At 39.0% G+C, this 23,247-nt stretch overlaps 2 protein-coding genes across 17 annotated transcripts in view; one reads left to right on the top strand and one right to left on the bottom strand.

Moving 5' to 3' along the window:
* Positions 1 to 295: 295 nt before the first annotated feature.
* Positions 296 to 22,041, top strand: HNRNPA3 (heterogeneous nuclear ribonucleoprotein A3). Of its 11 annotated transcripts, XR_010944375.1 has the most exons (14): positions 331 to 458; positions 2,403 to 2,525; positions 2,615 to 2,761; positions 2,852 to 3,062; positions 3,399 to 3,488; positions 3,572 to 3,667; positions 3,762 to 3,842; positions 4,339 to 4,479; positions 5,357 to 5,479; positions 5,570 to 5,639; positions 8,443 to 8,516; positions 9,366 to 9,409; positions 10,122 to 10,170; positions 10,976 to 22,041. XR_010944375.1 is itself a non-coding variant. In XM_067741456.1 (12 exons), the coding sequence occupies exons 1-11, from the start codon at positions 387 to 389 to the stop codon at positions 5,620 to 5,622; spliced, it is 1,095 nt and encodes a 364-aa protein (XP_067597557.1). In that variant the 5' UTR covers positions 332 to 386; the 3' UTR covers positions 5,623 to 5,639; positions 5,732 to 7,761. The 11 variants fall into 11 exon arrangements, 7 of the variants coding, with proteins under 7 accessions (XP_067597558.1, XP_067597556.1, XP_067597555.1 ...); XR_010944374.1 differs by lacking the exon at positions 10,122 to 10,170; XR_010944376.1 differs by lacking the exons at positions 9,366 to 9,409; positions 10,122 to 10,170.
* The window catches only part of NFE2L2 (NFE2 like bZIP transcription factor 2), a 72,691-nt gene continuing 63,946 nt past the window's right edge, over positions 14,503 to 23,247 (bottom strand). For 4 of the 6 annotated variants that reach the window (XM_067741449.1, XM_067741445.1, XM_067741446.1 and 1 more), the window contains 4 exons: positions 18,203 to 18,469; positions 17,516 to 17,605; positions 16,648 to 16,839; positions 14,503 to 16,230 (listed from right to left, as the gene is read on the bottom strand). In XM_067741449.1, the coding sequence (XP_067597550.1) occupies positions 14,998 to 16,230; positions 16,648 to 16,839; positions 17,516 to 17,605; positions 18,203 to 18,466 (1,779 nt within the window). In that variant the 5' untranslated portion in view covers positions 18,467 to 18,469 and the 3' untranslated portion in view covers positions 14,503 to 14,997. Of the gene's footprint in view, positions 16,231 to 16,647; positions 16,840 to 17,515; positions 17,606 to 18,202; positions 18,470 to 18,993; positions 20,629 to 23,247 lie in introns of those variants that run through there. The other 2 variants (XM_067741448.1, XM_067741451.1) reach the window with 2 other exon arrangements.

Here is a 23,247-nt window from a genome sequence, read left to right as displayed (position 1 = left end):
AAAGAAGCGCGAGAAGAAAGGGAAACAGGCCTTTTTCTCCGGTGACGCGCGGTCACGAGGCATTCTCCCGACGTGGGCACCGACCATTGGCGAAAGCCTAGCTGACGTCCTTGCAGCCGCCCGGGCGCGAACGGCGGCAAGGGCGGTGCCGCACTGGAAGTTAGCGAGGCGCGCGCGCTCCCGGGGCCTGCCACGCCCCCGTCCTCTGCCAACCAACCCGCTCGTCCAGTCCCTCTTCGCGCCCAGCTGGCCACGCCCCTTCCCAACTCGCCCCTCCCCCATTAGGCCGGCGGCGCGCGAAAAGCGCGTCACGTGACGGCTAGCCCCGCCTCTTCCTCTCGGTCCCATATTGAACTCGAGTTGGAAGAGGCGAGTCCGGTCTCAAAATGGAGGTAAAACCGCCGCCCGGCCGCCCCCAGCCCGACTCCGGCCGTCGCCGTCGCCGCCGGGGGGAGGAGGTATTAGGGGGAGAGCGGGGGGTTGCTGGGTAGTGGCCGGCAAGGGGGGCCGGGCTCGGTGGGAGTGGGGAGGCCGGGTGGACTGGGTCGGCCCTCCCGCGCTCTGCGTTGAGACGGGCGGCGGGAGGGGGAGGGGAGCGGGCCTCGGAGGCTTCCTTGGGGCTTCTCGCCAGCCTTGCCGTCTCCTTGGGCTGCACAAGTGGTTCCTCGGAGGCGCGGTGTGGCTGGGGAGACCTCAGGAGGGGAGCTGGCCCGCCGACCGCGCGGCCTCCCATTCGAGGCCGAGGGCGGCATGGCGGGCCTCGGCGGGAGCAGTTGGGAAGAGGCGGTGGGGGAGGGGAGGGGACGAGCAGGCACATCCGGGCGAGCGAGCAGGCGGGCGGCGGCCACATTGACATTGATCCGCTGCCGCGTTACGAAATGGCGCATTGGCACGCAATGGCCGCCGCCTGGCTCCGCCGCCGGGAGAGAGAGCGTGGGATTGGAAGGAAGAGGGAGGAGGCGGCCCAGCAGAGAATGCTGCAAACGGCCTCGAAGCTTGGGGCCTAGTGTTTTCAGTGATGTTCTCCCATCGCGTTTCCAGGCCTTAAAGATCGCTAAGAAGAATTTTACGTCCCGTTCTGTTCCTCGCAGCACTCGGTTGAAAATAATTTTTTTTTTAATTTTGCTGTTTTAAAGTACTTCTTGATCTGCCGTTTTTGCTAAAGTCCTTACGTAGCTTCGTTCCATGTGGGTGAAGTGCCCCATCTCATAGTGTGGATGTAAAATAGGAAGTTGAAATTTTTTCACCTTCGTTTTTCCTATTCTGATGGGTCGGCTCAGGTTTTACTTTCTTGTAATTTTGTTTCAGAGGACTGCAACCAGAGTCGAATTTTTCATTTGTTTGGGATAATTTCATGTGGGTTATTGTTTCTTTCTCTCAACTTTGTGTATTGTTAATTAGATGTATTTAACCGGGACTTGAAAAGATGAGACTAAGTGAATAAACGCTTTAGGCTATTAATCATTTAACATTTTTTCGTGGCATGTGACAGTCTCTTCATATTAAATGCCTTAACGTCTCTCCTTTTAGAAGACACAGGAAGATCTTAGAATGTAAATGTGAGTGCCTCTATTTAAGGACTTCGGATGAAAGTTGTCTTAATGCATATATGTATTAAGTGGTAGTTATGTGATTTGTTAAAGAACTAGTTAAGTTGTAAAACAGTTCAGGCCATATCTTAATTTTTTTTAAATCTCAATTTCTTTTTTACTGTGTTCCTTGTCAGACAGTATACCTAACGTAAGTCCAAACTGCCCTTTTTGTGACCCAGTAAAATGTTGGTTTTGAAAACATTTTTGGCACGTGGTACAAATGCAAATAGAAAATTTTTACGTGGCTGGTTTTTTCCATAGTTTTTTTGGGGGAAATGCTGGTTTAGCCTTTCATTGAGAAACACTTATTTTCACTTTTTTATTTGCTTGAAGGTGGTGAATTTCTCCATTTTTAAGTTGTAGTTCACAGTCTTGTGGTTTATAATTATATGCTTTTGGGGGTGTAGACTCAGGAGGGAAGACGAGAGAAGAAATGGCATAGATGAAACACTGCATTTACAACACTTCTGGTTTCTTAGAAACTGGTTTCTCAGTAGCCACTTCTAAAATAATCTGTCCCCAGACACTTGTAGTTGTAGCTCAGAATTTCGGGACTTTTGATTCTGGAATTATCTTGGGCTTCAATTTAATTTTTAAGTGATGTTGGCATTTCAAAGTCTGGTTATAGGTTTTCTTGGTCCCTTTAATCAGTTGATGTGTGTGATCCTACTCCAGTTTTTAACTGGAGAAAGTGTTAATGGTACAGGAATTTGATGTTAAAAGTTTATTTGTAGGAGATTAAAAGGTTTGTGCATCTTTGCATTTACCTACTAAACGAAATAGTTAAAATATATTGGTTTGTTTCCTCAGGGTCATGATCCAAAGGAACCAGAACAGTTGAGAAAACTGTTTATTGGTGGTCTGAGCTTTGAAACTACAGATGATAGCTTAAGAGAACATTTTGAGAAATGGGGCACACTTACAGATTGTGTGGTAAGTTATTAAGGGAACAAAAGGTTCTTGAAAGAGGGCAGAGGACCTGTTTAGGTGTGTTTCAGTGCTTTAAAATTTTTGTTTTGTAGGTGATGAGAGACCCCCAAACAAAACGTTCCAGGGGCTTTGGTTTTGTTACTTACTCTTGTGTTGAAGAGGTGGATGCAGCAATGTGTGCTCGACCACACAAGGTTGATGGGCGTGTAGTGGAACCAAAGAGAGCTGTTTCTAGAGAGGTATTTTAATAATACCATGTTGTGTGACGTGTGAAATTGTTGCAGAATTTTTGAGGGTTTTTTTTTAACTTACATATTTTTTATTTGTAGGATTCTGTAAAGCCTGGTGCCCATCTAACAGTGAAGAAAATTTTTGTTGGTGGTATTAAAGAAGATACAGAAGAATATAATTTGAGAGACTACTTTGAAAAGTATGGCAAGATTGAAACCATAGAAGTTATGGAAGACAGGCAGAGTGGAAAAAAGAGAGGATTTGCTTTTGTAACTTTTGATGATCATGATACAGTTGATAAAATTGTTGGTAAGTAGCAGTTTCTCAGAACTTGAATGGGAAAGCAGAAATGGCTTCTTAGCTCTCTACTAAACTTGCTAAATCGCTTATAACTTTTGTATTGTGCACAATAATAGCATATAAAGTGTATGGTTTAGTTTTCATGAAGTGACTATATGTGTGTAACCAGCATCTGGATCAAGAAATAAATGTTACTAACATCCCAGAACACTCCCTTATCACTACTCAAAGTCACTACCTTTTTGATGTTTTAATAAGTTATATAGTGATAAAGGATATCATTTATGTGTGCTTTTCCAAACATCAAATAACTTTTGTTTGTTTGTTTGATTAAACAAAATTTAGTTCAGAAATACCACACTATTAATGGTCATAATTGTGAAGTGAAAAAGGCCCTTTCTAAACAAGAAATGCAATCTGCTGGATCACAGAGAGGTGAGTAGTACCATATATACATACAAAATAGAGATGAGTAATGTTTGTAAGGTTCTTAAAGAACTTTCCTGCCTGTGTTGAAGGTCGTGGAGGTGGATCTGGCAACTTTATGGGTCGTGGAGGAAACTTTGGAGGTGGTGGAGGTAACTTTGGCCGTGGTGGAAACTTTGGTGGAAGAGGTAGGACAGTTACCTTATTTCTAAGAACATGTCTACCTAAGTGTTATTGGTAAGTTGAATATATTCATTTAATTCACACTTTGCTTTTTTTCAGGAGGGTATGGTGGTGGAGGTGGTGGCAGCAGAGGTAGTTATGGAGGAGGTGATGGTGGATATAATGGATTTGGAGGCGATGGTACGTTTTTTAATGTTTGATATTTTGATTTTGTTTCTATACTTTATTAAGAATGAAAGTGTTTGTTTACATTTTCCTAATTTAAAACTTGTGTGGCTTGACCATTAAAGTATGCTTTTAAACTAATATCATGGAAAAGTAGACCTTAAAGCCCTAAAGATTAAACATTACCTAGTTCTTTTTGGCTGATAAGATTTATTGTACTAGCAGTTGAGGTGGAATTATAGGTCTCAGAGGAGACTGTTCACTATTTTCCTTAGGGAGATTTTTTAAAATTGAGGCAATTTTTTAATATCAAAAGATTTAAGCATTCATCTTAATTGTTCCTAGCCCAGATTCTTGCTGTTCTATTAGCCAGGTATTACCAGGCTTTAGAGTGTTAAATCAATTTATTGACCTGTTTTCTGGGGGCTTAAAAGTATGGTAAACTAGCATTCAATAACTTGACCCTCTGTACATTTATATTTTTGTCTGACAACCCAATTTGTTGTTCTAGGTGGTAACTATGGCGGTGGTCCTGGTTACAGTAGTAGAGGAGGCTATGGTGGTGGTGGACCAGGATATGGAAACCAAGGTGGTGGATATGGTGGCGGTGGTGGAGGATATGATGGTTACAATGAAGGAGGAAATTTTGGAGGTGGTAGACTTTCACTTGTTTTGAATATTCAATAGTTTTTATAGTTTCTTACAGGTGTTTAAAAACATGTTAAAACAGCATTTGGTCAAATTTGATGTTTTATAATAGAAAATACTCAAATGGTGAGAAATTAAACTGTTCTTATTTTGCTGGCAATTTAGTAAATTGGCAAAGTGTATTCAACTCTTATTTTTGTATTGAAATGGACATTTATCGGTAATGTTCGTTGCCTGAATTTTAGTTAACTCTGGGTACTTTTAAGCTGGACAGATGGGAACTGTAAATTGAATGTGCAGACATGTTGAATTGGGTGTCATCTGGAGTCTAGGTGACAAAAATACTTTGAGTCTTAATATGTCAGGTGTGTTGCAGACTCTTAAGCAGCTCTGCATCATTCCACGATGCTATAAAGAACTTCGTTATGAATGCACTGAGTTTTGTTGAACTGTATTGATGTATCAACAACAGGTTTTTCTTAACAGTCAACTTGAAATGCTTTTTTGTCATTGATTTAAAAGTTAAACGGTATCAGAATTACGGTGAATCAAACACAATTTTGATGCTATTTAGTGGTATGAAGGAGAGAATGTGTTAGCGTGTAACATCTAATATAAACAAAATACGGTAGCTGTCTAAATACATAGTGTTTTGAGCCAGCTTTCACTCTTTGTTTTTCCTCTCCTGCCTATGTTTGAGGCCTGCTAGTGGGCCTCTGTAGTGAAAAGAGTTTGGTAGCTCTGTAAAATCTCTTTTCAAAGCATTGTGTGTAAGTGTCAGAGCACATGCTGCCACGATTGTCAAAAGATGACGAGTACATGTATTAAAAAAGGAAAATAATTGTGTAGGTCAGCCACAAATAAAACCTTTGTAATTTCAGGTAACTATGGTGGTGGTGGGAGTTATAATGATTTTGGAAATTACAGTGGACAACAGCAATCAAATTATGGACCCATGAAGGGGGGCAGTTTTGGTGGAAGAAGCTCGGGAAGTCCCTATGGTGGTAAATAATTTTTTTTTTTCTATCAAAATTTTTCATAGCCTTTTAAATTAAAAACTCATGTGATTCTTTAAAATCTTTGTATGTTTCCAGGTGGTTATGGATCTGGTGGTGGAAGTGGTGGATATGGTAGCAGAAGGTTCTAAAAACTCAGAAGAAAAGGGTAGGTATCTTTAAATTTTTATCATGATGATAAAGAATATGTGGAACTGTTCACTGAGTGTAATAATTTTTTTATCCTGTATTATTCAACAGGCTACAGTTCTTAGCAGGAGAGAGAGCGAGGAGTTGTCAGGAAAGCTGCAGGTTACTTTGAGACAGTCGTCCCAAATGCATTAGAGGAACTGTAAAAATCTGCCACAGAAGGAACGATGATCCATAGTCAGAAAAGTTACTGCAGCTTAAACAGGAAACCCTTCTTGTTCAGGACTGTCATAGCCACAGTTTGCAAAAAGTGCAGCTATTGATTAATGCAATGTAGTGTCAATTAGATGTACATTCCTGAGGTCTTTTATCTGTTGTAGCTTTGTCTTTTTCTTTTTCTTTTCATTACATCAGGTATATTGCCCTGTAAATTGTGGTAGTGGTACCAGGAATAAAAAATTAAGGAATTTTTAACTTTTCAATATTTGTGTAGTTCAGTTTTTCTACATTTTAGTACAGAAACTTTAACAAAATGCAGTTTTGAAGGTGTTTCCTTGTGAGTTAACAAGTAAAGAAGATCATTGTTAATTACTATTTTGTATGAATTTTGCTAAAGTTAACTGTAAAGAAACACCTGCTGACTTGCAGTTTAAGGGGATCTATTCTCCCCATTTCCAAACCATGAAATGAATGGGCTCTGACATGTGGAGAGAATAGATATTTGTATGTTTGCAATGTGTGTTTTAGATAATAGAATTGGGTATTTAAATTAGCATATTTGTGAATTTAATAGCATTAAGATTTACTTCAAATGAAAAATCTCAAAATTCCTATTTGGTTTTTGTGCATTTTCTTTCAAAATGTAATCATATGATTTTAGTGTATTAGCTTTGCTGAGAGTCCTAGCTGTGTTTAGAACATCTCCATTCTACATTCACCTTGGTCACATGTGAACTGCTGCCATAGTTTTATTTGGGTGTAAAGAATGTCTCCTGCCCTCTGTTTAAATTCTGGAAAGGGATAGTGAATGTTTTCCGTTTCCTCCTACCTTAAGAAACATTCTTAAAATCTTCAAAATACAGGACCACTAAGCGTACTCTATCTGAGCGAATTAGTGGCTACCTTTTTTTTTCCTTTTTAAAGCACAAGAGGCCCATAAATCTTCAGTTATTTTCCTTGGTTTAATATATATTTTTTTGATACAAGCTCTCAGAGCGAGAGAATAAAAATCATGCATTGTTGAACCCTTAACTGGCTGGCATGCTTTCCTGTTTGTACCCTCTGCATTATACTGGATGAAACCAAGGATAGTCTAGATATAATCATCCCAAGTGATTACTGCAGTAGAAGTGTAGCACAGTTGCTTAGTACAAACAAGCTTTTCACTTCCTCAAGACCTGAATTCAAATTTGGATAGTCAGAGTTTGTACTCACTAAAAATCCCAAAGAACACACTGTTATTTCCATGTGTATGCTTGAACCTAAGTCATGTGGGTATGAGTTTACAATTTGTTTGGAAGACCCTGGTTGAGAAGAGTCTTCGATAACAAGGTCATATATATATATATATATATATATAAACCAATGTCTACTGTTTTGCGCCAGCTAGTGCTTAAAATTTCATTCGAGCCCTAAGTATGTGCCCTGCTGTTATTATTTCTTCGGTAGTTGAACGTTAAATTTGAGATTCTTATTTTTGTTTTAAGAAGTACTAAGCAAAACAAGCAATAAAAGGGGGGATGGGGCGTGCTAGTGTTTGAATATGCTCTCGTTGCTCTAATTCTGTGCCTCTGTGCATTAATATTTGGATGCATGCAATGCCAGCATGGAAATCGGTCTTCACAGACACTGCAGTTTTCCAGAAAACACTCACAAACCAATAAATGTAACAGACAACATTCCATTTGTTAATGGACATATGTGAATAAGCAGTGTAGAAAATAGGCTAATTATTAGAAAATGGTTAAGTCTTTAACAACTTCAAGTGTTGGTTATATAAATGGACACTGTCAATGTTCATAACTTAAACCTGGGTACCTGGTCAAAATAATGCTTGGGAAACATTTTATTAAAATTAAGCTAAATTGTCTCAAGTTCTTTTATTCATATAATAAAGGTTGAAGGAATGGGGGAGATTAACATTTCCTGTTTCTATGTTTGTGAAATTGTTTGACACAACCTTGACAGTATCCTTTAATGGCATATGAGGTTAATTTGTACTGTTAACAAACTTTCTGTGTTCTGGAACTAGTTTAATAGTGAAAATATTGTCAGTAAGTTGATGTTTGCAACCTATAAGCAGGTGAAATCTGTGTATGTGACCTGTTTATAAGTTGTATTAGCTTAGTTCTTGTGAACAGTGTGGAAAAGTTAAGCCATGAGGAGAGCGATTTAACCAGCTTTAAAGGACCTAAGATGTGCTTTTTAAGCACAGTGTGGATCAAAGGAGACTCACTAAGACAGGACTTCAGCAGCCTTTTGAGTATGGACAAGTCAGCATAAATAAAGAATGACAAGGCAGCAGCAAGAGCTTCAACTACAGAGAAGTGAAGGCATAAGATACTATGGTGATAGTGAGCAACTTTCCAAAAGCTAGTTAAATCTGCTTATTACAACTGAAATATCGAAGAAAGTCTAGCAGGAAGGAGCTCTTCGCCTTTTGGAACACCAATGAGAGATAGTTGGCCACAGTCACTAGGTCTAGCATTTAGACCTGCAAGGAAGGGCAATAAGCATTAGGTAAGGCTTGAATTTGAATTTTTTCACTAATTAAAGAGTAATTTTTTGTAAAGCAAGGTAAGAGTAATTTTTTTGATTTGCAGGTTGAATGAGAACCCTACTTGCCTAAATGAGGAATGTCTTTCCTACCATCTTAAATACGAAGGTTTCTGGCTGGGTAAGGTTTGTAGCTTACACTAAAGCCTGATGACACCATTTGTTTCCCTATAAATTTATATTACATATTTTAAAACTATTAGATACATTGGCAAAATTGTTCAGCTGAAAAGTTTATCTTGGAACCACATTGAACACATTTTAAACAGTTTTAAAATTTTCCCTGCAGTAACCGTGAGTGTTCATCTTGAGTCAGATATATACAATTCATTGTTGGTGTCTTTAGGATAAAGTCAATTTTTGACAAGAGAAAGAGTGACCAGGTTTTTTTTAAAGAATTTTTGTAATAAGCATGACATGTAACAGAAGCATTACGCTTCATTACTCATTCTAGAGAAAAGAAAATCTTGGAATGAAATTTCAAAACTGTCAGATCATACAGATATAAAAATGGTCTTCGTTCAAGTGGCCTCATACATAAATAAGTTCTCTCACATACGACTTCAGGGAATTATTTGGACTAATAGGATAAACTTTTGGTTCTTTTTTAGGTTTCTTTGTGTTTAATCTGTTAATCAGAGGCAGTGGGGGCCTAATTCCACTAAAGCTCCTTTTTAAGACAACCTTTCCCAAAGAATAGTTAAAATATTACCCAATTACTACACAAATCAGATGCTGGTTGTTCATAAGGGCTATTATTGCTGCCCCAAAAGGGCTTGTTAAAATTTGAGGTTTGATGTTAATTCACTTTTTAAAAAATAACACTTTGGGGGGGACAGATGGTTAAAATAAAACTAGTTTCTAAATTATAGTAAGTCAAGTTATTTATATACAGGAGCAGTTAGGTTGCCACAGATTTTATTTTCAGAAAATAACTGGTTGGGTCTCTTTCTGTATCTATCTAAATCAGGACTGAATTTCTACACACCACCATAGAATGAAGTGTTGAATAAGGTAAATAGCCTTTTAATGATAATTTTTCTTTACAACATGGTTTCTAATGAAGCAAACTTCCTAAGATAGGAAATATTTTCTTTTTTAAAGGCATTGTTCTTTTGCAGTCCATCTCCTTTATGAAATAAAGTGATTTTACTTAAATGTAGTTCCACTGTCATTTCTGAAAAATACGATGCTCTTAAGTCATAACACCAGTAAACGAAGGAAGTTATACAAGGGAAAAATGGTCAAGGCAAACCTTAACTCATTTTGTCAAAGCAGCTCATAGGTTACAGCTTCCCACACTACATTTCTTCTGAAAAAGCTCATTTTACACTCATGTCCTAAAGAACAAAAACTATCTGGTAACAAAGACCGTTTGTTAAGGAACTGAACAGTTGAAATACACTTGGTTTTAAGAGTTCTAATATGTAAGTCACCATTTGAAACATTTCTAATTAAATGCCAGTATCTCTTGGAATTCCAGTAATTGATGTCACAAAGTAGTGAGTAAGCATGCTAATGTGCAGGGGTAATGTAAGGATTGTTAGCCTATATAAATATCCAAGATTACTTTTAAATCTCAATGTTTTACTCTGATTTATAAGACTTAAGAGGTGGTCTGTAATGGATTCAAATGTTTCATTTGTAGTATAATGAAATGTTTACAGAAAGAACTTTTTCATTAAAATATTTTTAGAAATGTGTGTGTTGTTTTGTCACTTCACAGTGTTCATGTGACTTAAATGCTGTATAGGTGGACATTGCATACTTTACCAGTAAGTAAAAAACAGGAAACTTGGCATGAGCCTTCACATTATCAGTTGATTTAAAGGATGTAGATTTTATTCAGTGGAAAACAGATCACATGAGAAGTAGGTGTGGGGGAAAAGCTTATTGCCATGTAAGGATTTAATTCTTAAAGGACAGAATACATGAGATACTTGGGTGATTGGTGAGTCAGTGAACTTTCTTTGGAGAAAAATTGTGGGTAAGGACAATTATGTGAACGGTAATTTGGGAGAATGGTGAAATGAGGGTTCAAAATGTTGGAAGGTACTGTGTGTTTTTTGTTTATGGAGGTACTTGGTTTCTTAATCTTGAGAAAGGCAATTAAGCATTTTGTGGTGTGAAGGTGGGTCGGGGAAAACTTTAATAAAATTAAGTAGTAGTAAACTATCATTATGCAGTTTAACCCAAGTGATAATGTGTCAGTTTGACAAATTGAGGGAATTCCCTGGCAGTCCAGTGGTTAGGATTCTATGCTTCCACTTCAGGGAGCCCCGGTTCAATCCCTAGTTGGGGAACTAAGATATTTTGGGCAGCACACCCCCCAAAAAATTTGACAAATTTGTGAGGTATGGTTTTGATGTGATTTTTTTTTTTTAATTTTCATACCACACTTATTTGGGTTCATAGCACTGATAGCTGTTAACATGTGAAATGCTTTGTGAATTGAAGCCATGTGAGGATTTTAGGATTTTGCTTGTATACATTTTGCTTGTATTCTGTGTAGCTGTAAGTGCCTTATAATTCCAGTTTAATGCTTGAGTTGTAAAATAACGTTTATCTTTATTTTCTCAGAGTGAAAATACATTAAATGAAACTGCAAAATGTTCAGGCAACAAGATAAATTTGGAATCTCCCGTGTACTCATTACAAACTGCAATTAAAATTTTTTTGGAGGATTAGTGTTTTGCAAAAGCGGGGTCCTGTAAATACACTAGGTTAATTAAACTTGGAACTGAATTAAAAGTACCAAGGGTTCGGGGAAGAGTAAGGTAATAGGTAATATATGCCATTTTTGCTTAATATATTTTCAATCAGGTAATGGTAAGGGTGCATTAAACTGCATTCACCTGGTAGAAGTTAAGTGGGCATGGTACTGAAAGCTAGGAAATAACGGATTTACCTGTATGTACTATTTTACTTCTGAAATTTACTGGTAATAAATGTGGATAGTGTTATGTATAAGGAAGTGGACAGCTTAATGAGAAATGGTTAAATTTCACTGCATCCATGTGTATAGCCAATACAATTAATAAGGGTTTATCACAAAGATGAAAAATTGTATCACATATCAACTATATCTGAAAATCAGAATACACGGAATTTTCATTTTTAAAAATACATTGTATTAGTCTATTCCACCAACAAATGTTGAGTAAACTGCATCAAAAGAACTGATAGGTTATTTGGATTTAATCTCAGTTTTCTAGTCAATATCCTTATTTAGTAGGTATCAGAAAAGTGCAATCAGGATTTTGTTTGATTCTGAGATGCCAGATTTTGCCTATTGGGAAAAATTTTAAGTTCAGAACTAACACGGTGGTTTGTGACCTTGATCAGGTTGTCTGGGGTTTCCTTTTTTATGCCATGCTCCCCTTGGCAGTTTGGTGATGGTAGCAGACCTCTTAGAATGTTTTTTTTTATACGCGTTAAATGTTACTTTTAAGGTAGTTAACCAAAAATCAGGTTTGATTCGGTAATATGTACTCTTAAGTATCAGGTAAGGTTAGTGGTGGGTCTGACTACTAACTTAGAAGTTGTGATGGTTAAGTGGTATTTTGAGATGCTTGGCAACAGTAACCTGATATTATCTGCTCATAAGTGTGAAGGTTGTTAAATGGGATAATGCGTTTAAAGAGCTTAAGCTGGCTCTTGGTCCATGGTCCCTAAAGATAGTATTCTTGGTAATAATCATGTGCTGAAGCGATGCCTAAATTTTAAAGGGTGACAAAGTTAATGCCAATGGGAGGTTTTTTCCTCCACATAGGATTAAAGTTCTTGTCTTTAATTTTTTTCCAGTTCTCAAAGTGTTAAAAAGCTGGAATTGGCCTGATAAATATCTTTAAAGTAAAAATGAGAATATTTTGTATATGTTCTGAGACTTAGAAGAATGGGTATGGAAGTATTATAAGGTACATTTGAGCAGCTACTCCACAGACTTCAAGAAAATCTCGGCAAGAATTTTATATAACAAATGCAGTGTCATGCAGTTAAGATTTCTAATAGGGTGTACCTCAATGTAAAAGGCATAGGTACACATTTTAAAATTAGGAACTGTTCAAGTAAGGTTTAACAGTTGGAGAGCCAAGTTTAATCTGAGGAGTCAGATAAACATTTCATGATCAAGAGGTGAAATCTACTTCTAGTCATGGGTCAGGATTTGTTAGATTTTAAAATTTTAGTTCTATGTAATGCAGCATGTATAGTACTTCAGAGTAATTTTTAGGCACTGAAAGGTGGTGGTCAGTTATCTTCAACTTGCAAAGTTCTGAAGTTTGACTAACGAATGCGTGAGTGAAGGCATCTGGTTTCATGATAGTAGAAATCTGGTCTGCCTAGGTGTTCTTCGCCCTTGTGTGTGTGGGGGAGTAGATGGTAGTAGGTGCAAGTTAACTCCACGTGCTCCAGATGGGGGCTGCTGTTAACAGATTGCCATCACTCCCACCCATAATTTTGTTTAAGGGCACTTCATTAGAAATGAGATTTTTGTCTTCTGAGGTTGGAAAAGTGATGTGTCTTCCAGGGATCTCTAAAACACCACTATGGGAAGGAATTCTTGACCACACAGGACAGACCACAGAATCTCCACATTTGAATGCCTAGATAGTCCTTGAAGTCTTTTTCAACCCTGAACTTTACAGCCGGCTGAGTCAAATTCTTATTAAGCTGGTTTGACTTTAGTTTCTTTCACTTGCAACTAAAAGGCATGCTAATAAAAGGCTGAAGAAAAAAGTCTCATTTATAGCGTGCTTACTATTAGCTAGGGTCAGTGCTTCTTGTGGAGTAATTCACTGCATACTTATCCCTGCTTTACAGATGAAGCAGCCTCGGTGCTTTGCCTCACTGGAGGTCATTCTTGGAAAATGGTAGCAGCCCAGGCAGTCTGGCTCTAGGGCCTGTGGACCTGTACACTATATTGCGCCTGATGGATTGATAGGACTTTTGGTGAATAACCTGCACGTAGTGCTTATTTTAAACATGCTGAGCCCTCAGATGACTTCCATTTACCCACTTCAAAATGAAACCAAGCAAGACGTGAATATCTGACCAGATGAAGAAAATGATCAGTGCTGTGAATGGTTTCTTGGGTAGCCTGCAGAGTCTCAAAATTTTGAGGGGCCTTGCTATTGTACCTGCTGTTTACATGTTTAATCACTGGATATGTCCCAAAGTGAACTGGTTTTCCCACCTAAATCTTCAAGCCACAGTCTTAACCATCTCTGGGCAACTCAGTTCTTTCAATGTTCAAGTCCTTGAGCCTACCTTCATCCTGCATCCATTCTATTGGAAAATCCTTTTAGTTCCTCCTTTGAAACATGCAGAATCCAGTGCCTTCTCACTACTGCTATCACTCTAAACCAAGACACCATACTCCATGTGACTATTTCAGAGCCTCCCCATTGGTCTCCTACCTTTACCCTTTAGACTGCTGCCGACATACAAGGCAGAGGAAACCTTTAACTCACATGTACCCCTACTTAACACTGCCAGTAGTTCTCCACAAGGTAAAAGCAAAGGTTATGAAGGCTTAACAAGGATCTGTGCCATGTGCTTTTCTACTCACCCACCCTTTTTCTCCCCCTCCATGTTCAGCCATATATTTTCTCAAACAGGCCTTAGAGCCTTCCAACTTCCTGTGTTTGTAATACTCTGTTAGTAGGATGGTTCTCCCACACCTTCAAATGTATGGCATATATCTTGATAGGAGTAAAAGAACCGGTGTTTTCATGTCAAAGTATATAGAGCATTTTTTTTTAGTTGAGATATACTTGCTGCTGAAGAGAAAGTGGTTTTTTTTTGCGGTACGCGGGCCTCTCACCGTCGTGGCTTCTCCCGTTGCGGAGAACAGGCTTCGGACGCGCAGGCTCAGCGGCCGTGGCCCACGGGCCCAGCCGCTCCGCGGCATGCGGGATCTTCCCAGACCCAGGGCGTGAAGCCGTGTCCCCTGCATCGGCAGGCGGACTCTCAACCACTGCGCCACCAGGGAAGCCCGAGAAAATCTTTTTGATATATTCCATTTCCCTGTATTTCCCGTACCAATTTAGTGTAGTGCTTTCCATATTATTGTCATAAAAGATTGTGAATGAACTTCAAAGAAATAATTTAACGGTCATAATATTCCTTTATTAGTACCAGCTTTTCAACTAAATTGTCTTTTGCTAGAGCTAAACAATTTAATATAAAAAATGCCATTTTTTTGTTCATACAGTATTTATTTAAAAAAGTACAGTGGTTAGTTTTGCAACAATTTGCTTTTAGCCAGATGTATCATATAAATCTATGAAAGTAACAAATGAGATAAGAACAGTATAAATAAGGAGTTTTTGTAGTATTTACATGTATATAGAAACTAGCCCCAATGGTGTTTTAAGAAATTAAGTTTGCAGTTAAAGTGAAACTACTGATTCAGCATACTGATAACTTATTTTAATGCTTCTTAAAGTTTTATATTTTCTACACTAGTTTTGACTATAATTTTGCATAGAATTACTTATAAAGTATATTTCTGCATTTCACATCACAGTAGGAGCTTTTAGTATAACAGTACAACAACAAAAAAACCCCACTAGCTCAGAAAAGGTCAGATCTGCTCAAATCTAGTTTTTCTTAGTATCTGGCTTCTTACTTTTGGGAACAAGGAATACATTGCCATCTCTCGTTTGCTGCAAGGAGTATTCACTTGGGGAGTACGGCTTTCCATCTTCATCACGTAGCATGCTGAAGACTTCAAGATACAAGGTGCTGAGTTGTTTTTTCAGTAGATGGAGGCTTTTGTCATTTTCTCCTTTTTCTTTGAGCAATTTTTCTTTTTCATCTTTTAAATGATCTAAATCTTGCTCCAGTTCCACTATATTTTCCAGTTTTCTTTTTCTGCAGTTCTGAGCAGCCACTTTATTCTTACCCCTCCTACGTATGTCTCTAATTAATGCAAGTTGAGCCTCGTTGAATTGCTCCTTGGACATCATTTCATTGAAGTCATCAACTGGGAGGTTAATGATTTTTTCTACAGGGAATGGGATATGGAGAGCTTTTGCCCGTAGCTCATCTCTTGTGAGATGAGCCTCCAAGCGGCTTGAATGTTTGTCTTTTGTGAATGGGGTTTTTCGATGACCAGGACTTACAGGCACTTCTTTCTTTGGTGTATTTTCACACTGGGCATCACACACTGGAGCACTGTTCCTCCGAGATGATGACAAGGGTTGGACTGTATCCCCAGAAGGCCTTACTGGCTGTGTTTTAGGACCCTTCTGTTTGACACTTCCAGGAGAACTATCTATTTCTTCCATTTCAGAATCACTGAAGCCAAGCAGTGTGTCTCCACAGATGGTAGATTCCACTGAGTGTTCAGGTGATGCCATGCTGGGACTTGTGTTCAGTGATATGCCAGAGTCAGAATCATTGAATTCTGCTGTTGCACTTTCAGGGTGGTTTTGGTTGAAGGCTTTACAAAGTGACAGATCAGAGATATCAATGGGCCCGTTTAGAAGTTCAGAGAGTGACTGGCTTAAAGTAGCAGAGGAGGGCATGCTGTTGCTGGTACTGGGCTCTGCTATGAAAGCGGAATAAAATTCATCACCAAAATCTGTATTTACTGTGGCATTTGAAGTTAATGAGTTCACTGTCAACTGGCTGGATTCTTCTGTGGAGAGGATGCTGCTGAAGGAATCCTCAAAAGCACTGAGAAAATGTGGACTGCAGTTACCTACTTCTTTTTCCAATGAGGGGATTGATGAATAGAAATGATAATTGTTGTTAATTTCCGCCAGTTTGGTTTCTGGACTTGGAACCATGCTAGTCTCAGCCAGTTTGTCACTTTGAATATTAAGACACTGCATGGAAAAGAAGTTTATACTATGTTAAGTCAAGGTTAAGCTATTTTTAATAGCTGATAATCCATATCTGATGGTAATCTCTCCCCACCCCCATTCACACCAGGCTCTTCTAGAATTCAGAGGTAATTCCCATTTCCAACAGATACTTATGCCTAAGCATATGTATTATTTTCAGAGTTCCCAGATCAGACTTCAGGTTTATAACCTGATCTGTCCCTCAAGACATCCAGTCCATTTAACTAACAAAAGTTCACTGAAGTGAGCATGGGCAGCTCTCATGACTAATTTAAAAGCACCCTCCAATCCTTCCTATAAGTAGGTGGCATATAAATAATAAATAACTGGAATGACTAATTTAAAGGGACTGAATATAAAATAGCATCTTTGGTATTTATTATATTAGATCTTAGTTACCTGTAATTCTGGAATGGATAATAGCTCCTCCCAAACTTGCTCAATATCCTGCTGCATATCGTCTAAATCAGCAGTGGCTAACTGAAGGACAGCAGTTTCAGGTGACTGAGCCTGATTAGGAGCAATAAAGACTGGGCTGTCGATGTGGCTGGGAATATCAGGAACAAGTGACTGAAACGTAGCTGAAGAAACCTAAAATTGAGAAGGCATTTATCTACATGAATCTGCCACCAGCAGTGGATGGGTATGCTCCAAGGCCATCACAACATCTTAGACTGGAATTGGCTGCAGTTCTGTATTTCTCTACTTATAATGGGGACTTACGACTCCTATTTCTATATAATGAAACAAATGTTTTTGTCCTGCCCAGCTGACTCCACATTTACTCATTTACTAGCTTGATTGCTTTATCCTATGCATTTGAAGGTAAACGTCAAAATGGGTAAGAATAATCTTTAGTATTTAATTTGTATATATGTATGTAATACCTAGTATAGTGCTTCAGACAATAAACTTATTAAAATTGTTAACCGAAGAAGTCTTGGTTTACTACCCAGCTTGCTTTTTACTCACCAAAATTTCTAAGTACCTATAACAAGAGAGTTAACTTGTTTCCACGGTTATGCTCACCCATCCCTCTGGCTATGCAGGAGTAAACGTTTTTGGTTTTGTATTATGTGGGGGAAGGAGTTGTGTCTGTTTTTTTTTTTTTCAAATCATAAAGTTACCTATAGGCTAAGGTTTCCTTGATAAAATTTGCTCCTGAAATAGTTTTTCATTTTTTTTAAAAAAATGGAGATACATCAAAGGGACCAATATACGATATGTTATGTATAGTTGTGGAGATTTGCTGTTAACTAAATGTTACCTCATTGTCATCTACAAATGGGAATGTCTCTGTCAAAAGCTGCATGCAGTCATCGAAGTACAAATCATCTGGTTTGGGAATGTGGGCTACCTGCATAAAAGGGAAAGACACAGAGGAAGAAAAAAATTGTTCCGTGTTCATAAAATGTTTACAGTCTAGTTAGTCAAACATTCCTCTTGTTTCAGAAGTCAGTTTAGTATAGTAAAGAGCACAGAATCAAACCAGACTATCTAGTTTCAAATCTTGGCCCCCACCCCCCTATTTATTGCCCAGTTTCTGGGCAAGTTATTTAACCTCTTTGGGCTTCAACTGCTCATCTGTAGATAAAGTAGGATAATGGTAATTAACTCATAATTGTTGTGTTGATTAAATCAATCAATATTTCAAGTACTTTAGTAGAACAGTACCTGTCACAGTACATGAATAATCCCTACTACAACAGTCCTACTACTGTCACTACTGTTGCAGCTGTTTGATCCTTACAATTACATAATGTTTTTATAGCTTACAAAGCTCTTCCATGTAATTTATGTCCTCCTAATCCTTACACTGAGGTAAGTCAGTCAGGCACTGAACTCATCAGTAGGCTGAGGTTGGGAAGTTGACTTAATAAGTTCATGAAGTAAAAGGCAAAGCTGGAACTCAAATCCAGATGTTTTACCTTCCCAAGAACTGAGTACCCTGTACCTGGGAGTAGTTGGCAGATCCACTGGTTTCCGACGGGATGTGTTGTGCTGGCTGAACCGGGAGGAATTCACCTGTCTCTTCATCTAGTTGTAACTGAGCGAAAAAGGCTTTCTCTTGCTCCTTTTGCAGTTGTTCTTGTCTTTCCTTTTCAAGTTTTTTCTGTTTTTCCCGCTCATGCTCCTTCCGTCGTTGACTGAAGTCAAATACTTCTCGACTTACCCCGAGATCTATATCTTGCCTCCAAAGTATGTCAATCAAATCCATGTCCTATGTTTAAAACAAAAAAGGAAGGAGAGAGACCATGGTTAAAATAGTTTTAAAATGGCAGATACCACATAATTTACATTATGCCATTGCTGATGGTGGGGGGTAGGGAGATTACAAATAAAATCTGAATGGGAACACAGATCCAAAGTTCTGGAAGGGCACAGTTAATTCTATTCAACGTATGTATCTTTTTTTTTTTTTTAAATCACCTACAAACAGCTATCCAATGTAATCACTCATTACTTGGATTATTAACAATTTGGGTGATGGTAGAGGTCACTAACAACAAAGTAACAAATGTTGCACATTAACATTCTTGAATTAAAAGAACTCCCACACTTGTTTAATGGAATAGAGAAATTAGAGCAAGCACTCCAAGCCAATGGTTTATTATAAGAAGTGGAGTTTGGAAAACATGATTGAGCATGTGGAATTTTTCCCTAAACTTGCTTAGCAAATACCAGTTTACAGGGGAAAAAAAAAACCCAAGTTAAACTGTCAACCTAGCAGTTGTGAAATATCACCTTTCTTTTGGTCTTTGCTATAGTGGATTATCTTTTCCCCATCATTTCTCGCTACTTCTGTGTCTGTGGTTACTTATTAAAAGTTTCCTTTTTTTTTTTAATAAATTTATTTTATTTATTTATTTTTGGCTGAGTTGGGTCTTCGTTGCTGCGTGCGGGCTTTCTCTAGTTGCAGTGAGCGGGGGCTACTCTTCGTTGCGGTGCGCGGGCTTCTCGTTGCGGTGGCTTCTCATTGCCGAGCACGGGCTCTAGGCGCGTGGGCTTCAGTAGATGCGGCACACAGGCTCAGTAGTTGTGGCTCATGGGCTTAGTTGCTCTGCGGCATGTGGGATCTTCCCGGACCAGGGATCAAACCTGTGTCCCCTGCATTGGCAGGCGGATTCTCAACCAGTGTGCCACCAGGGAAGCCCCAAAACAGTTTCCTCTTGACTTGAGTTTTAGCTCCTGAGGTATGAACAAATTAGTAAATTCAAGTCCTAGCAAATGGTAATCTTGTGTGGGTGAAGCAAGAGATTGCCAAAAGAACTGGGAAAGGGGTAGTGCCCACTAGGCTCACTCCTGAGAAATCGTAAATAACCCTCTTAATAACACAAACCAAAAAAAGGTGGCTCTAGGGAAAGATGGAAGGTAATATGTTCTAAGATATGGGGAGAATTGTACAATGAGGGAATGGTTATTTTGATTTATATTACACGGCTAGGCTTAGGTTACCATGTCCATATTTTCCTAACCACACATGTGTCAAAAGCAATTTTTCTGATTTACAACTTTAGTTTTTGTAAAAGTCTGAACAGGTAGGAAATGTAAATCAGTTTCCATTTAACAAATCATCTGTGTTGAAAATAATGAGATGGAGACTGGAAAAACTGACAGAGAAAGGGAATTGGGATCTGAAGGCCAGCAGACACAGTGTGTACAGACATCAAACTTTGTATTGCGGTTCAGACAGCAGTTGGCAGCACTGGGCTGCCCAGTGCATTTACGGCTCTATTACTTTCAGCCTCCAAAGGACAAAAAACAACATGGCTGTTGCTTCACTGAGCAGTCAGGCTATTTCACCCAACAAAGTACAAGCACAGACCACCCAGCCTAGAGGCAGCCCAGCTAACTGGATAGTAGAGGCCACCTCTAGCCTTGATTGAAAGTTGGTGTTAGAATCTTAAATGCTATGAAACCCTGCTCATGAGGTTCATTACTCTAGCTTTGAACAGTATAACTTTTAGTACAAAGCACACACAGTAGGTATAATTAAAGCAGTATCTGTAGCTCTTCAGAACTGGCTAGGGTATACCTGTTTGTAAGCCAACATCTATTAAGGGCTTTCTATATATGCCAAGCATTGTTCTAAGTACTTCAGATATACACAAACCAACCCTCAAAACCACATAAAGAGGACATGTATCCCTGTTTTACAGATAAGTATATTGAAGCTTAGAAAGAAGACATACTACGATAAAGTGCCAGGACAGGGATATATACCCAGGCATGAGTACAATATGAGCCAATCCTGGACTCCTGATTTTTAACCACTAGCCCACACTAAAAATACGAAGTCTGATCACTGGACAGTGGTTCCTAAGTGGGGCAGGAAATAAAATCCATTGTTGTATATGTAGACTTTGCCTTGACGTATTGGTGGTGGGAAGAAGTGGCCATCACCACTTCAAAAGACTGGATTGAGCAAATGTCACCTGGATTATTTTCCTCGCCACAAGCAACAAAATAGGAATCGTAGAGCATTCAGTCATACGTGGCTATCTTCTCAGGGGGCTCCCCACTAAAATAAAACATGAGAATTTCCATTTTAAAAATAATTTGTTTCCACTTTAATAGACATGTTTACACAAGGGTCATGTGAAAAGAGAAAGGCCCAAGATATAGAGAAACCTACTTTAAAATTCTAATTAGGTTGGGCCATATCTTCTGAGGGAATCTAGCTACAGCTGAGTATCCTGTCTGGGCCATTCTCCAAACTGGAGCTAACGACCAAGGTGCTAAGTCTCGTTCAGGGTGTTCACTACTAAATGCTAGCACTAAAAATTAAGGAAATGCATACTCATGCTATCTCAATTGAACTCTAGTTTCTCTATAAAATAAGCAGTACCTGTAGCCACCTCTCTCAAAAACTGACACGGAAAGTGCACTGAGCTCTTCAGAAGGTCAACAATAGAGAAACCCAAATACTTGTCCCTGCATCTGGGGGTCACTCTGCCACATCTGCCCTCACTTCTCCAGACTGCCCTAGGCCTGGGGCTTCTCCTTGTTCAGAGATCCCAGGATAAAAACCAGTACTCAGTTTTGACTTTTCCATGGAAGAACTGAAAGAGCACTGAAGAATTTACGTTGGAAACACCTCATAAATATGACTAGTCCAAAGTATTCCTAGAACCCAGAACTATGGGTGGGAGGAAAATTTCTAATGTAATTTACTCTAAAATTGTCAGTGGCAATCACACCAAGAGTTGATACAACTCTGTTCTTTCCTTTTCCCCCCTTTCCTCCCCATCAGATGTCTTGAGTGGGTTTAGGTGTTTTAGCTATAAATTTAGTATAATTGTTCCATCCTACCCCTACCATATGGATGTTGGTCGATCAAATGAAATGTAGAAGAAATTTCTCTATAAATGTAAAGTATATGTAAATGTTGTTATGCATCCCAACAAGAAGTAGGATGGGCCCTACTACTTGCTGTAAGTGAGACCAAGCTCCAGGCCAAAGGATAATAATGAAGTTACAGATGGAACTGTAGTGGGAGCCTTGAAACAACACTCAGCCATAAAGCTACTTGGTTCCTCCTCAGGGAAGGTATGAAATTGACCACTAGGCATGTGAATCGTGTGTTGTAAATAAAAGTAAATAACATACACTTTTATGTAAACTTTTATGTACACACACAACACCCTCTCGATTCCTGACATGACTACCCTTCAATGCACAGCCCCAAACCAATTCAGTGTTTTAAAATTTCCCATAACATAATTAGACAAGGACACATTGATGGATCCTCATCAACAAACAGGAAAAATAAAACACAAAATGTCATTTGGATCAGCTCCTGAGCACCTGTTCTTGTTATCTGATCTGAAACAATGCTGGACACTGGGAGGTGGAGGGGCTCCTACAGCCAGAGCTGACCGTCTCCACCAGGAATGCCACCAAAAGATATTTCAAGTGACAACATCTAATTGTTTTTAATGAAGGCTGGGCAGCCTTCAATGAGATAATAGACCAAGACAGGTTTCAAAGTGTTCTCAGAGGTTTTCATTTTTAAGTTTATTTTTATATAATGTTTAATCTTGCCATGCGAGGTCTCTGAAAGAACACATCTGCTTAAAAAAAAAAAAAGCTGAGTTTTAACCACTTTGAATTCCTTTAACACAGATGTTCTGATCAAATTCAGAATTCAGTAACAAGGGGTTGCTTGTCATGGCCTTGATGTATCATATACTGTGTTACTCAGATTTTCACATAAGTTTTGGAAGAAAAAACCTGCAGCGATTTGATATTGCATGAAATATTCAAAGCTTTATGTTGAAAATGAGAACAGCAGAAGTTTGTTGACCCACGACTCACTGGTGGGGAGCCCTGCAGGCCCAGGACTGTGTTCTGTGCTGACCTCAGGCAGTGAGCTGTCTTGAAGGAGCCCTGTGACTGGGCACATGACTTACTCCACAAATGACCCATCTCTCTGCAAAATTCCCGAACCATCTAAGAGGAGATAGCTGGGGTGGTGCCCATAACAAAACGGACAGTATGGAAGGACAATGCCAGTGGAAGAATTAAACTGCTCTCCCACACTTCAACCTGAGGCACTGGGGAAGCATGGCTGCCCTGCAAGAGGGCAGATAAAAAGGGTCTGGGGAGGGAGAGGAAATGTATGGCATTTCAACAGGTATTTCCTTAAGCTTCCCAAGGGCAACACAGGCACTGGCTGTGAGCCTTCACATGCCATATGGAGCAAATGCCGTCTGACATACTTGGTGTCTGAATTTTTGTTGTTGTCCTTTTGCAATTCCTGAGTGTATTCCACGTTATGTTGCTAGCTTGGCTTCGACAAAATAAGGCAATTTAATAAGAACGTAAATGTTTGACAATTCACGTTAAATCACCATCTGGCCCAATGGAAACAGTCATATTGAAAATGTCTCTCTCTCTATATATATCATCATTTGCCATCTGGGTAATCTGTTACGCATTTTATGGGAAATCTGAAGTTGGACTATTAACTCGTACCACTTTAAAACAAATGTCTTT

The sequence above is a fragment of the Pseudorca crassidens genome, chromosome 6, assembly GCF_039906515.1.
Source record: "Pseudorca crassidens isolate mPseCra1 chromosome 6, mPseCra1.hap1, whole genome shotgun sequence".
Lineage (NCBI taxonomy): Eukaryota > Metazoa > Chordata > Mammalia > Artiodactyla > Delphinidae > Pseudorca > Pseudorca crassidens.
Note: the sequence above shows the minus strand (reverse complement) of the source record. Positions and strands in the feature narration are given on the sequence as shown.

What these genes read in the sequence shown, in the direction of transcription:
- HNRNPA3 (XM_067741453.1), top strand. Translation starts at nt 387, where the DNA reads ATGGAGGTAAAACCGCCGCCCGGCCGCCCCCAGCCCGACTCCGGCCGT. An exon ending in GTCGCCGCCGGGGGGAGGAG is followed by an intron (nt 459 to 2,402) that starts GTATTAGGGGGA and finishes TTGTTTCCTCAG; the next exon opens with GGTCATGATCCAAAGGAACC. An exon ending in AGAGAGCTGTTTCTAGAGAG is followed by an intron (nt 2,762 to 2,851) that starts GTATTTTAATAA and finishes TTTTATTTGTAG; the next exon opens with GATTCTGTAAAGCCTGGTGC.